This window comes from Gracilinanus agilis, chromosome 2 (genome assembly GCF_016433145.1).
Source record: "Gracilinanus agilis isolate LMUSP501 chromosome 2, AgileGrace, whole genome shotgun sequence".
NCBI classification, from domain to species: domain Eukaryota; kingdom Metazoa; phylum Chordata; class Mammalia; order Didelphimorphia; family Didelphidae; genus Gracilinanus; species Gracilinanus agilis.
The window spans coordinates 679041747-679057359 of NC_058131.1; the positions used below are offsets into that span (position 1 = coordinate 679041747).

A 15613-nucleotide genomic window follows, 5' to 3' on the forward strand; every position below is an offset into this window, starting at 1 on the left:
AGAACACTTTCTCATGTGCTTATTGATACTTTTGATTTCTTTACCTGAAAATTGCCTATTTATGTCTCTTGCCCATTTATCAATTGGGGAATGGCTTGATTTTTTATACAATTGGTTTAACTCCTTGTATATTTGAGTAATTAGACCCCTGTCAGAGTTTTTCGTTATAAAGATTTTTTCCCAATTTGTGAACAACACATAGGTCCTATTTTTGATCTATTCTGCTATCCACTTTATTCCCATGGGTCAACTCATCCCATTATACTCAATGTCATAGGCACTAGCTGTGCATTTCCATCTACTCTGTTCCTCCTCACTGCTTGTCTCCCTCTTCCTTTCTTTCTGATGGATCACTCCTCAAATGTCCAATTTCCTTTGACTAATACTTCTGTAATTCATACTCTTCCCCCCAAATCCTCCCTTTGCCCTTCTAGTTCCAAATTGGTCCACCTTTCCAAAGGTCCCTCCCTTGTCTCTTCCCTCTTACCTTTTAATTCTTATTCTAGCCACCTTTCCAGAAATCCCTTCCTTATCCCCACTACCTTGTCTTCCTACATCTTCATAAGTTTGATTCCAAAAATCATTCCTCTATTTTGTCCTAAGAGTCCCTCCCTCTCCCCTCACCTTACCCTCTTACCTCTTGATATGTACTCTCTCTACTCCCTCCCTAATCTTAATCCCCCTTCTCTCCTGTTTCTCTGTACATTAAGATTTTTACCCTACTAATTGTGTATGTTGTTCTATCTTTATACCAGGTCTGATGAGAGCAGGGCTCTAGTACTATCAGCCCTCTATAATCCCTTCCTTTCTTTCTCTGTGCCTATTCCTCCACTCATTCATTCTCCATGAGATAGCCATTTCTCCCCACCTCTTCCTGGTTTATTCCTCTACCATTTTAGCTCATTCCATTCCATTCACTTTGACCTTGAGTCTTTTATCCATACACATTCCTTCAAAATACCTGGCAATGATGACATTCCCAGGGGCCATAGATAACATTTTTCCACACAGAAATCAAACAATTTGACCTTTGGGGTTGCTTATGGTTAGTCTTTCATTATCTTTCTATGTTTCTTGTAGATAAATTTTCTGCTGAATTCTGGGGTTTTCCCCCCAGGTATAATTGAAACTCCTTTAGTTTGTTGAATGTGGAATTTTTTATAATTATGCTCATCTTTCCTTGACACATTAATTATTCTTGGTTATAATCCCAGTTCTTTTGCTCTACAAAAATGTTATATTCTGTGTCCATTGTTCTTTTAATGTTGTGACTGCTAGATTTGGTGCTATTCTGTCTATAGCTCTGCAATATTTAAACTGGATTTTCTTGTTGCTTGTAGTACCTTTAAACTGTGGACTATGGAACTAAGTAATGATGTTCCTGTGCATTTTCGTCTTTGGGTCTCTTTGAGGTGATCAGTGGATTCTTTCAATTTCTATTTTTACCCTCTGATTCTAGAATTTCTGGGCAGTTTTCCTTGATGATTTCTTGAAGTATGGTGTCTACACTCATTTTCTGATCATAACTTTCCAGTCTAACTACTCTTATATTGTCTCTCTCTGATCTATTTTCCAGGTCAATTGTTTTTGTGAGATGATGTTCCATATTCTTTTTTATTATTTTGTTCTTTTGATTTTGCCTTACTGTTTCTTGTTTTCTTAGGAAATTGTTAGCTTCCCCTTCTCCAGTTATAATTCCTAATACATTTTTTCTTCTGTGATTTTCTGGATCTTTTTTCCATTTGGATGATCTTTCTTTCATAATTATCTTGATTGTCTTGCATTGCTCTTATTTTTTTCCCTCAATTTCTCTCATTTGTTTTTTGAGATCTTTTGAAAGATCTTCCAAAGGCATTTTTAGTGTGTATGGCCATTTATTATATTTGCTGTTTTTGAAAGAGGTGTTTTTACTTCACTGTCCTCATGAATTTGAGCCATGATCTTCTCTATCCCCATAAAGCCATCAACAGTTAGGTTCTTTCTCCTTTGCTTGCTCATTTTATTTATTTATTTTTAATTTTATTGGCCAGGCCAATAGATTCAATTATTGGCTTTTTACTGGACTCTCAGAGTTCCTATTATGTGGGGGTATGCTAACTTAGATTTCAGGATTTTTCTCTTTGTTATTACTAGAGTCCTATTTAGTTTTTTCAATTTTTATAGTCCAGGGACTGATGTAATTCTGGGTCCTCCCCTCTTCAATCCTCAGTCCATGATTGCCCTCAGGTGCTCCAAGCAGAGCCTGTGGGCAGTTCAGTTCACTACTGAAACACAGCCAATATGCCTCCTCCTGTAGGAGCAACCAGGGAGCTGATCAGTCAGCATACTCACCAGCACATGCTCCTTCCTTACTCTTCCTCTCCTACTATTGTAGTCCAGGACAGAGCAGGTGTGTAGTCCACATTCCTTAGGTCTGCAAAGTCCCTCCTTCACTAGCAGTGAAGCCTGAACTTCTATCCTCAGGGCCCAGTTCTGGGAAACTTCACTGTGCCCACTCCTTCAATCCCCAGCTGGGGGCAAGTGATAGTTTCTAGAGCCAAGGCCATAGCAAACAGAGGGCTTTTGCCTGGGGATTACAGTGCTATCTTTGGGGATACAGGCAAAAAGGGTGTGGTTGCTAATCCTGCCCCCAGGGGTTACCTTGTGGATTCCACTCAGTGTGCTCCATTCCTTCCCCCAGGGTCTATGGCAGTGTGGCCAGGGAAGTCAGAAACCTTCCTCTCTAGTTTTCCCAGATTGTCCATCTTCACTCCTGATTCCTGCCTGTTTTTGCCACTTTTAGCTTTGATTCTGTGGGTTGTTTTTGGTTGTTTGGGGGAGGGGGATTCATTAGGAAGCAAGAAAGCTTCATGCCCTACTCCACTATCTTCCCACAATGCATCCCTACATAAGCACTTTTGGAACAGACATTATTCCATACAATGGCAGGAGTTTATGATGGCTACTTACAACCAGGATCCTCCTACAGGAAATGACAAAAAAGTTATCTCTAGGTACCTAGATGTAATGAGCACTGCAAATTAGGCAAGGGAGACACTGCATCACTGTAGGCTACAACAACATAGTAACTTAGTAACACCTGACAAAAAACAACCTGGTGGCTAGAATTATATATGAGAAGCTCACTACCTTTTTTTTTTCTTTTAAAACCCTTACCTTCCACCTTGGAGTCAATACTGTGTATTGGCTCCAAGGCAGAAGAGTGGTAAGGGTGGGCAATGGGGGTCAAGTGACTTGCCCAGGGTCACACAGTTGGGAAGTGTCTGAGGCCGGATTTGAACCTAGGACCTCTGGTCTCTAGGCCTGGCTCTCAATCCACTGAGCTACCCAGCTACCCCCTCACTACCTTTTAAGAACTGGCAAAAGACAAGTCCCATGCTACATTTAAGACCTAAAGGCCTGCTAGCTCAGTTGGTAGCGCATGAGACTCTTAATCTCAGGGTCACGGGTTCAAACCCCACATTGGGCACTTAGATTTTGGGGGAAGCTGGGTGGCTCAGTGGACTGAGAGCTAGGCCTAGAGGCAGGAGGTCCTAGGTTCAAATCTGCCCTCAGATACATCCCAGTTGTGTGACCCTGGACAAGTCACTTAACCCCCATTATCTAGCCTTTACTGCTCTTCTGCCTTGGAATCAATAGACAGTATTAACTGTAAGACATAAGGTAAGGGTTTAAAAAAAAAAAAGGCCTAAAAATATCCTACAAAAAATTCCACCAACTAACTAACCTGTATTGAAACCAAAGCATAGAAACAAACTAAAGTACATATTATTCAACCCTCATCCCATCCACTATCTGCTATTGGAATTTTACCAATGATGATTTCTGGGAGCCTGGAGCAAGGCTTAAATATTAATCTTTTGATTCAACTGTAAAAAACAGTTATTTTATCCACAGAACATCAGATGTAAATAAAAGTTGTGTAAAAAACATAATGACTTAACCCAGGACTCTATCTGAATTCTACTGAATAAGATGAAAATAATTTTACCACAACAACAATAATAATAATAGAGGCACCGAGACATAGTAGACTGAGGGCCAGGTTTAGAACCAAAAAGACTGAGTTTAAGTCCTGCCTCGAACACATACTTGGCTATAGAAGTCACTTCTCAGCATTTACAACTTTCTAAGTTTCAGAGAACATGCCAACGTGGCTTTAGTATTTGGAGTTCTTCATATCAGTAAAATCACAGATCAGGTCTCTCTCTTTCTGATAAAATAACAATTATTACTACAAGACTGATCCAGATAGTGCTTTAAAAGTTTGTGAAGCATGTTGTATACATTTAAAAAATCAAGACTGATGTAAACATAGCTTAAAGGTATGTGTGCTTATAAGAAAGACAGTGATACTAAACTTACCAGTAAGGTCTGTCCTTGGGAAATGAAGAAATGACCTGATACAACTATGGTTAGAACAAGAGCACCATATTTATCATTAGACTCAAATACCTATAAAAAAAAAAAAGAGAGAGAGAAAACTGTATAAGACCATTATATCAGCCCAATGCTACTATCATGGAAAATGCTCACATTGTTTCTTTCTTTGTGAATGTCTGATCATGAATGGCTCTCATTTTTCAAGCACAGTATAAGAACTCAAATATCTGGGAATTATAACCTATAGCCCTTTTTCTTTTCTTACCATTTAAAAAGATCTAGAACTTTTCTTAATAGCTTATTTGTTTGTAAATTGCCTTGATTTCTCCCTAAATTTCTCCTTGTTCCTCTTAGAGGAAGTAAATATAAAAACTTTTTTTTTAAAAAAAGGAAGAAGAGAAAAAAATCAGCAAAATCAGAAAAGCAGGCCTTGCCCTTGAGCTGCTTACATTCCAGTGGGAAAAGACAATATATAAAAGGAAGCTTAAGAGTGAGAGATCGGAGAAACAAAAGTATCTAGTGCAAAAGCATGGTAGAGTTTAGCTTGGAGAAGAAATGAGACACAATTGAACTGGGTACCCTCCTTAAATGGGAGAAGTCATTGAAGCAGGAGAGACCATAAAGATACTTCCAATTTTTTTAAATGCTCACCTTCCGTCTTGGAATCAATACTGTGTATTGACTCCAAGGCAGAAGAGTGGTAAGGGTGGGCCATGGGGGTTAAGTGACTTGCCCAGGGTCACAGCTGAGAAGTGTCTGAGGCCAGATCTGAACCTAGTCTCTAGGCCTGACTCTCAATCCACTGAGCTACCCAGCTGCCCCTAGTACTTCTGATTTGTGAAAGCTTCTAGGAAAAGGGATTTCTGGGGTAGGGTCATAAAGAAAGTCCTGAGGTTCTGTGAGGAGAGCAATTAGGTGTTAACAGTTTACAAGTCTTCTTCTGAGACTGTACACTCATAACCTGTAACTGGGAACAGTGGATAGAGTGCCAGAGCGGGAGTCAGGAAGACTCATCTTTCTGAGTTCAAATCTGGTCTCAGAAACTTCCCAGCTGTTTGACCTTGGACAAGTCAGTTAACTTTATTTACCTCAGTTTCTTCATTTGTAAAATAAGCCGTAGAAGGAAATGGCAAGCAACTCTAGTATCTTTGCCCAAGAAAACCCTAGATAGGGTCACAAAGAATAATTCTGGTTATTACACACACACACACACACACACACACACACACAGAGAGAGAGACACACGTTATGATTAAAATTACCTTGACAGACTTATTTTGGATGAGAATATCAGTTTATTATTTAGCCAGCATCATGACCAAACACATTGATGGGCCTAAATCAAGAACCTATATACACTTTTGGGAGCTCATTATTCAAGACCCTCCCCTGAACATCTCAAGCATCTCCATTTGGTAAACATTTAATTAGAAGGTGGTCCATCAAACTCTCAACCCTTCCCACTGCCATGTCATGAAGTTCATATACACAGGAAAAGAATCATTATAAAACATTCCTGTTGGCCAGACTTTGTGAAAGGAACACATTCCTAAAGACAAAGAAAATACAAAAATTAGTAGACTGGATAGAATCTCTGACTCAGAACCCAGACACAGGAATACACAGAAATTCTCTCTAATATGTAGAAAATGACTGGGGTCTTTTTATTCGAAGGTCCTGATATAGGAACTAATATAGTACATGAAAAATAAATTCTCAAATATGTATATATGTGTATATTATTTCTGTTGTCTATATATTTTAAATAACAAGCTTGTATAAGAAAATTTGAATTATATTTTTTCTCAATTGTTTCCTTTCTTTTTCTTGAATTTGATATTTTATTTCCCCCCAATTATATGTAAAACAATTTTTAACATTTAAAAAAAATTCAGTTCTGAACTCTCCCTCCTTCCAACTTTGTCCCTTGCTAAGATGGTAAGCAATCTGACATAGATTTTACATGTGTAATCATATAAAACACAAAAGTGCTTTTAAATTTTACTTTTAATTCTTTTGTAGAAGAAAAATCAAACAAAAAATGAAGAAAAAGATATGTTTTGGGCTAGATTCAGACACCAGCAGTACTTTATCTCAAAGCAGAAGGCATTTTTCATCATGAGTCCATTGAAACTGTATTGCTGAGATCAGCTAAGTTACTTATAATTTTCATCATACAATATTGCTTTTACTATGCACAATGTTCTTCCCATGCTTACTTCATTCTTTATCAGTTCATGTAAGCTTTTCCGAGTTTTCTGAATCATACTACTCATCATTTCTTATAACACAATAGTATTCCATTACAATCATATACCACAACTTATAGGGTCATTCCCCCATTGATGGGTATCCCCTCACATTCCAACTCTTTGCCACCACAAAAAAAACCTGCTATAAATATTTTTTGTATACATAAGTTCTTTCTTTCTTTCCTTCCTTTCAGCTTTTTGGCATACAGATCTAGTAATAGTATTGTTGGTTTGAATATGTGGTTTTATAGTCCTTTGGGCATAGATCCAAACTGCTCTACAGAATTATTTAATTAGTTCACAACTCTTCCAACAGTATATTAGTATCTCAATTTTCCCACATCTCCTTCAACTTTTGTAATTTTCCTTTTCTGTTATAATAGTTATAATCTGAGAGGTGTGAGTTGGTACCTCAAGGTTGTTTTAATTTATATTTCTCTAATTAATAGTGATTTTGAGCATTTTTCCTATAACTAAAGATAGCTTTAATTATTTTTTAAATTGCATGTTCATATCCTTTGACCATTTCTTAACTAGAGAATGATTTGTATTCTTATACATTAGACTCATTGAGAAATGAAGTCTTTATTAGAGACTTGTTTAAAAATTTTTTTTCACCATTATGAATACTGTATATTGTTCTCTATCCTGTTTTCCCAATGTATCCTACTCTCTCTCCTTTCACTCTGTCCATCCACAAGTGTTTTGCTTCAGACTACTGCCTCTCCCAATTTGTCCTCTAATCTAACAGCCTCACCCTTCTCTTATCCCCTCCCTACTCCTACTTTTCTGTATACCCAACTGAGTATATTTGTTTTTTCCTCTGAGCCAATTCTGATGAGAATAAAAGTTCAAATCCAACCTCGCCCTTATTCCCCTACACTGTAAAAGTTCTTTTGCAAAATCCCTTTTATGTGAGATAATTTGCCCTATTCTACTTCTTCTTTACCCCTTCTCCTAATGCATTCCCATTTCTCACCTCTTATTTTTTAGATGTCACCCCTTAAATTCAACTCATACTCTTGCCCTCTATGTCTACTTCTTCTAATTTTCCTAATAATGATAAAGTTCTTAGGAGTTATAAGTATCATTTTTTCATGTAGGGATGTACAGTGTGCTTAACCTCATTGAATGATTTCTTTTGTCTCTATCTTTTTTATGCTTCTCTTAAGTCTCTGGGAGTCAAATTTTCTATTTAGTTCTGGTCTTTTTATCAGGAATACGTAAAAGTCCTCTATTTCTTTGAATATTTATTCCCCACTCCCACAAAGGTTACTGGGTAAGTGATTATTCATTGCAATCCTAGCTCCTTTGCCCTTCAGAATATTATATTCCAGACCCTCCAATTGTTTAATGCAGAAGTTGCTAAATTTTGTATTATCTTGTTACTCTAAAATATTAGAATTATTTCTCTTTGGCTACTTGTAGTACTTTCTCCTTGGTCTGACAGTTCTGGAATTTGGCTAGATTATTCCAGGAAGTTTTTATTTTGGGAACTTTCAGGAGGTAATAGATGGATTCTTTCAATTTCTACTTTATTCTCTGATTCTAAGTTATCAGGGTAGTTTTCCTTGATAATTTCTTGAAACATGGTATCGAGGCCCTTTTTTTAATCATGGCATTTAGGTAACCAATAATTCTTAAATGATCTCTCCTGGATCTATTTCCCAGATCAATTGTTTTTCCAATGAGATATTTCATTTTCCCCCTATTCTTCTGACTTTGTTTCTTGATGTATTATAAAGGATTCCACTTGCCCAATTCTAATTTTTAAGGAATTATTTTCTTCAGTGAACTTTTATACTTCCTTTTCTTCTTTGCTGATGTTTATTCTTCCTATTTCTTTTTCTTGTCTTACTACTATAGCTAATTTCTAGAACAATACTAACTAGTAATGGTGATGATGCTTTTATCCCTTTGGAATTATTGGAAAAGCCTCTAGTTTATCTGCTTTACAGATGATGTTGACATTTGGTTTTAGAGGTTACTTCCATATTAAGGAAAGCTCCATTTATTCCTATGTTTTCTAGAATTCTTTATAGAAATTGGTGTTATATTTTGTGAAAAGCTTGGACATTGATTAATATAATCATTATTTTTGTTGTTTCTGTTAGTAATTTGGCCAATTATATTTATTTTTCCTAATATTGAACCAGCTCTGGTGACTATATGCCTAGTTATGACAACTTTCAGCAAAACGTGGTTTCCTTGTTTATCTCTTTTAATTAGGCCCATTTATACTGTTGCTTTGACTGGAGATCATGAATGCCCCAAAGGTTCACCATATTAATGTCAAATAGTACAAACATCTCATTGGTATGGTCCACTACGGCTCAGACTCCTGAGCTCAAAAGATCTGCCAACCTGAGGTTCCCTAATACTTGGGATTATAGATGTGTGCTACCATGATTTGCAATTAAAAAAAATAATAGTATATGATCATCAAAGAATCACAAAAGATCTGTTTATGTTTTACGGACTCATGTAAAATCATTTTTTAATGTCAAAAATCTGTGTAAGAAGAGCCCAATTTAAAACTACATTTAACCCTCCACAGAAACACATTTGTAGGGGTAGCTGGGTAGCTCAGTGGATTGAGAGCCAGGCCTAGAGACCAGAGGTCCTAGGTTCAAATCTGCCCTCAGACACTTCCCAGCTGTGTGACCCTGGACAAGTCACTTGACCCCCATTGCCTACCCTTACCACTCTTCTGCCTTGAAGCCAATACACAATATTGACTCCAAGATGGAAGGTAAGGGTTAAAAAAAAAAGAAACACATTTGTATATAATACATCTGCAATAATGGAATGCAATAATAATAAAACTTGCTATTTTAAAAAAATGTTTAATAAAGGCAAAATTTTGCATTCAAAAATGGAACTGATATATTCACAGACACAGACTTTTTAGATAAACACTTGGAAAAAAGTTTAAAACTGTGCTAAAAAGTTAGAAAGAAGTATAATTGTTTTCATGGTATCCTCTCTTGCCCTTATTGTACTATTTTCAAAAATAGTGACACAAGTAAGAAATTAGAAAAATCCATAATACCCTAAATTAGGACTTAGATCAAGGGCCACTGCAATCAAGCATGAAGTGCCACTAGAAATATAACTATATTTCATATAACTCTGGGCAAGAGCAGGAGAACAAAAGCTACAAAAAGATTTGTCACTCTTCAAAGAATGGAGAGAAATTATTAAGAGATCCATTATTATAATGAAAATCTTAATGGCTCAGACTACCCAACAGAAGTCTAGATAATTATCTCTAGTATTTGAAAATTTCATTACCTTTATCTCCTTATCCACCAGAGGCTTGAAGCTTTCATTGATTTAACACCAAAAATTTACTCAATCCATACCATGATAGCAGTAAGGATTGGTCCTGTGGTTTCATTTGTTGGTTTAGGAACCTCCCAGATGGAGAAAACTCTTCATGCCAATGCATGTAGGCACATCCTACATTTTATAGCAATTTATAGTTTCAGAAAGTTGTCTAGGACATTAAAAGATTAAGTTATTTGCCCAGGGTGGCCACTATGTGTCTTGAACCTCATGTCTTCCTGGCTTTGAGACTAGTTCTATAATCAATGCACCACACCATCATTCTAGATGCCATGACGAGTAGAAATTTTTGGCATTAAATGTTTATTTATTAAAAACTGATATTAAAAATATCCCTTGTTTCTGTGTTTTCTGACATCCTTGATAACATTTAATATCCCTAATCTCAAGACATGCTACTTAATGAAGTGTTATTACATGTTTATACTAACTATAAAGTGTTTTACTTACTACCTTAACTGTTAGTTAAAGGTTAGTTATGCATAAAATGTGCTAGGGCAGTGATGGGCAAACTTTTTAAAGAGGGGGCCAAAGGAAAGGAAATGCTCCTCTGTCAGTTTGCTTCTAAGGCAATTCTTTCGAAGTTTCATTGTATTGTATCCTACTCATTGTATTTGTCAGATTAGGAATAATGTCGTGCTGTAGGGCCACATTTGGCCCGTGAGCCATAGTTTGCCCATCACTGTGCTAGGGGAATTGATTTTCTTTTCCCATGTTTCTAGAATACTTTTTCTCTCGTGGTCCCTTTTGTAGTCTGTGAAACCTATGAACCTCTTTTCAGAATGTTTTTAAATGCATAAAATAAGATATAAGATTATAAAGGGAAGCAAATATATTGAAATAATTATCAAAATATTAAAAGGTCCAAGTTCATGGATTCTCTGAAATCTATGGGGTCCATAGATCCCAAGTTAAAAATCCCTACCCTAGAATATTTCAATATCTCTTGCATTCATATTCCTTTCCAAATAACCATCATACTAATTCGAGCCATCATTATCTCTTTCCTGAACTACTGCAATGACTACCTTATTAGAGTTTCCTCCTTTATATCTCCAATTAATACGCCATACATCTGCCAAATTGATATTCCTAAAGAACAAGTCTGATTGTCATTCACCTGCCTCGTAAGCTTAAGTGGCTTCCAATTACCTCTAGAATAAAATACAAACTCCTTTGTCATTTTAAAGCCTTTCACAACCTGGCTCCAACCTACCTTTTTTAGCCTTCTGCCTTTTCTTCACACAGAATATTTATGCCATTTATGATAGCTGTTTTTTTCTTGAGCTATCTTCTATACCTGGAATATGCTCCCTCTTCCTCCCTTTCCCCCTTAAATTATCAAGCTACCTTCAAGACACAAGGCCTATCCAGGCTCCTCCCACAAGAAATTATCATCTATTTTGTATGTAATAATCCTACAGTACATGTGATTTCCTCTGACAGAATGTAAGTTCCTAAAGAACAAGAGCCCTTTTGTTTTTCTTCACCTTCAGCTTCGGCTATAATCATAGCATTATAGGTTTAGAGATAGAAAAGACTTCAGAGGTCTGTTAGACCAACCTTCACTTATAAGGAAACTGATATGAAGACACAGGAAGTGTCGAAGGTCACAGCAGGGAGTGTAGCACGTGACAGTGCTAGAAAGTGAACCCAAGTGCTGGCATTCCAAATCTAGCACTGCTCCCCACTGTAGCGCCTCCCGCAGTGCCTGGCAGGGAGAAGAGCCCAACGCTTGTTGGTTCCCACCCCCCACCTCCTCCCTACTGCTAATGCACGCTAATGCATAAAATAACTGGCATTAACTATTTTGTATATATTTGTATTTATTCAAATAATATTAATGCCATAAATGCCACCTTCTTTCCCAAAGAAAGAAGATATATTTATATATAAGGGCTATATGTACCCCTCCATCCATCCTTTTAGGAAAAAGCCAGCAACTTGATCAGGGAGGAGACATGCGTGTGTGTGTGTATGTATGTGCGTGTGTGTGTAGACACACACATATTTATATATGCATATATGGCCCATGAGTATTGATTTATTTATACACCTCTCTCTAGTACCCAGCATAGCATCTGACACATAGAAAATGCTTTATTAAAACTGTAGCAAGCTTTATAATAGTTGACATATACTTTTCAAAGACATGAAATATTACAAACTGGCTTTTCAGCAGTAGCTTATGCTGATGCTAAAAAATCAAGTATTTCACTGAAAGACAGCCATACCTCATACCCTTCACATCTGGTGCCAGCAATTCCTACTCATATGTATACCCACCAGAGCAGACTATCTATGTTCTATTTTATTTTTATTTATTTTGTTAACTATTTCTCAATTATATTTTAATCTGATTCAGAAGTGTTGAAGGCAGCATATCTGACATTTCTGCTCTATAGTACTGCAAGAGAAATGGAGAAAAACCAGAAGGATATATATAACACACATATAACTTTAAACAAAATTATTTCCAATTTACTTAAGATGACTATATTTTCATGAATGACTAAATTATTAGCATTTTCATATTAAGGAAAAATTACATTTTATAGGACCATAGTTTTGGAACTACCAGTTAAGTGACTGAACCAAAGCCACATTAATATTATCAGAGATAGGATTTGAACACAGATTAGGTTTTATTCATTTGCTAGATTTTTTCTGTTTTTTTAATTTTACTTACTTATAAAAATAAGTAAATAAAAAAAATAAAGATATTTTTCCATGTTTCCATGGTTCATTTTCTTTCCCTCCCCTCTTCCCTTCCACTCACAAAGCCGACAAGCAATTCCACTAGGTTGTACAATTGTTATCACTTGATACCTATTTCCAAATTATTCATTTTTGCTAGAGAGCAATTTTTTAAAGTCTAAATCTCAGATCACATACCAATATATACATGTGACAAGTGATGTCATATGTTTTGCTTTTGCATTTCTACTCCCATAGTTCTTTCTCTCAATGTGGATAGCATTCTTTCCCATAAGTCCTTCAGGCATGCTACCAGCAGCAAAGTCCATTACACTGGATTTTTCCACAATGTTTTACTTTCTGTGTACAGTGTTCTTCTGGTTCATCTCATTTCAATCTGCATCAGTTCATTGAAGTTCTCCCAATTCATATAGAAAGCCTCCAGATAATCAATCCTTACAGCACAATAGCATTCCATCACTATCAAATACCACAATTTCCTCAGCCATTCCCCAATTGATGGACACCCCCTCATTTTCCAATTTTTTGCCACCACAAAGAGCTTGACTATGAATATTTTTGTAGAAGTCTTTTTCCTTATTATCTCTTTGGGGTACAAACCCAGCAGTGGTATTGCTGGATCAAAGGGTATGTATTCTTTTTTTTTTTTAAATGTGGAAAGCTTTATTTATTTAATTTAGAATATTTTTACATGGTTACAAGATTCATGTTCTTTCCCTGCCCCTTCCTGTAGCTGACACACAATTCCACTAGGTTTTACATGTGTCATTGATCAAGACCTATTTCCATATTATTGATATTTGCACTAGGGCAGTGATGGGCAAACTACAGCCAGCAGGCCAGATGTGGCCCCTTGAAATGTTCTATCCAGCAACTCGATATTATTCCTAATCTGATGAAAACAGCGAGTAGGATACAATACAATGACACTTCAAAGGAGTTGCCTTAGAAACAGACTGACTGATGAGCATTTCCTTTCCTTTTGCCCCTTCTTTAAAAAGTTTGCCCCTTTCCTTTTGCCCCTTCTTTAAAAAGTTTGCCCATCACTGCATTGGGGTGATCGTTTATAGTCTACATCCCCAATCATATCCCCATCGACCCATGTGTTCAAGCAGTTGTTTTTCTTCTGTGTTTCTGCTCCCACAGTTCTTTCTCTGGATGTGGATAATGTTCTTTCTCATAGGTCCCTCAGAATTGTCCTGGATCATTGCAATGCTGCTAGTACAGAAGTCCATTACATTCGATTTTTTTTTTTATCCTTAACTTCTGTCTATTGGTTCATAGGTGAAAGATTGGTAAGGGTGGGCAATGGGGGTCAAGTGACTTGCCCAGGGTCACACAGCTGGGAAGTGTCTGAGGCCAGATTTGAACCTAGGACTTCCCGTCTCTAGGCCTGACTCTCAATCCACTGAGCTACCCAGCTGCCCCATAAATAGGTAGTACTTGGTTAAAAAAACTTTCCTTTTAGCCTAAATATATTTTATATAATAAACCAAAGAATAAATTATTTTAAAGCAGTATGTATTTGTATTAAAGGAGAGAGAATGACTAATTAGTATTGTTGGATCCCATATCTTTGAATCTCTCAAACATGTCCATTCTGCTTCTCCACTGAAGAACAAAAATTCTACTCCTTTATCCTTCAAACTAGGAATGTCTAGACAATTCCTAAACCAAAAGTTAACAAAACTCATCATACATCTTAGAATAGTTCTTCTTTCTAGCTGTAAAACTCTTTGGTTTTCCTAATTTCTTCACTGTCTATTACTACCATCACAGGGAATTTGATACTTATTCAAAAATCTGTATGTAGAAGAGACCCCAGAAACCATCTGGTTCAACTTGTTCCTGTACTGGAGTCCCTTCTATGCCACCCAAGCAGTCATTCAGCCTTTAACTAAAGATTTATAGTAAAGAGGGTATTCCTCCAGGGCAACTCATTTCACTTTTATGTAGTTCTAATTGTTAGGAAGCTGTTCCTTATGTCAAATCTAATTTTCAAATATGAAAGTTTCACCTAATGTTTCAAATTCTGCCCCTATGGGGCTGTGCAGCAGAAATCTAATCCATCTTTCACATGACAGCCTTCCAAATAATAAAAAACAGCAACTATAAAAACCAAGTAGGATTTTTTTCTTCTTCAGACCAAACAACTCTAGTTCCTTTAATATTACCCTGTATTCAAAGGCCCCTCACCATTTTAGTCATCTTCCTCAAGTTTATTATTATTAGGTATAACAACAATAATAATAACTAGTACATAAATAATGCTTAATTATGACTTGGCACTGTGCTATGTGTTTTATAATTATCTCATTTAATCCTCACAACAACTCTGGAAAATACTCTTATTATTATTCTCATTTTATAGATGATAAAACGGAGTCAAAGAGAGGTTAAGTGACTTGCTCAGGATCACATAACTAGTAAGGCCAGACATGAAATCAGGTCTTGACTCCAGACTCTATCCAATGGGCCAACTAGTAGCCCCTATGCTGTCAATGTCTTTCTTGAAATATTGTATCTAGAAAACCTCAGATCAGACCAGGGAAAAGTATAATGGTATCATTTCTCATATTCTGGACATTTTGTTAGTAGAATACAAACTCTTTGAGGGCAGAGTCTATCTCATTTGTTTTTGTATCTACTATATCTAGTATATGTAATACCTTAAACACTTCAATAAATACCTCTAATACATTGCCCTAGTTTCATTGGTTGCCATCCTAAGCACAGTAAACTTACAGTCTCCTAAGAACTCTATCCTCACATAAACTATTGTCTAGATCTGCTTTCCCAAACATTCCCCCAAATGCCACCAATTCAGATATTCTCAGGCAATACTACTACTACTACTACTACTACTACTACTACTACTACTACTACTACTACTACTACTACTACTACTACTA

The 15613-nt window shown here is 36.5% G+C and overlaps 1 protein-coding gene across 1 annotated transcript in view; it reads right to left on the reverse strand.

Annotated features, from left to right (window-relative positions):
• Window positions 1–15613, reverse strand: part of REC114 (REC114 meiotic recombination protein) — an 80569-nt gene that overhangs the window by 53115 nt on the left and 11841 nt on the right. The window contains 1 exon segment of the mRNA XM_044660263.1: window positions 4366–4455. Coding sequence (XP_044516198.1) covers window positions 4366–4455 — 90 coding nt within the window.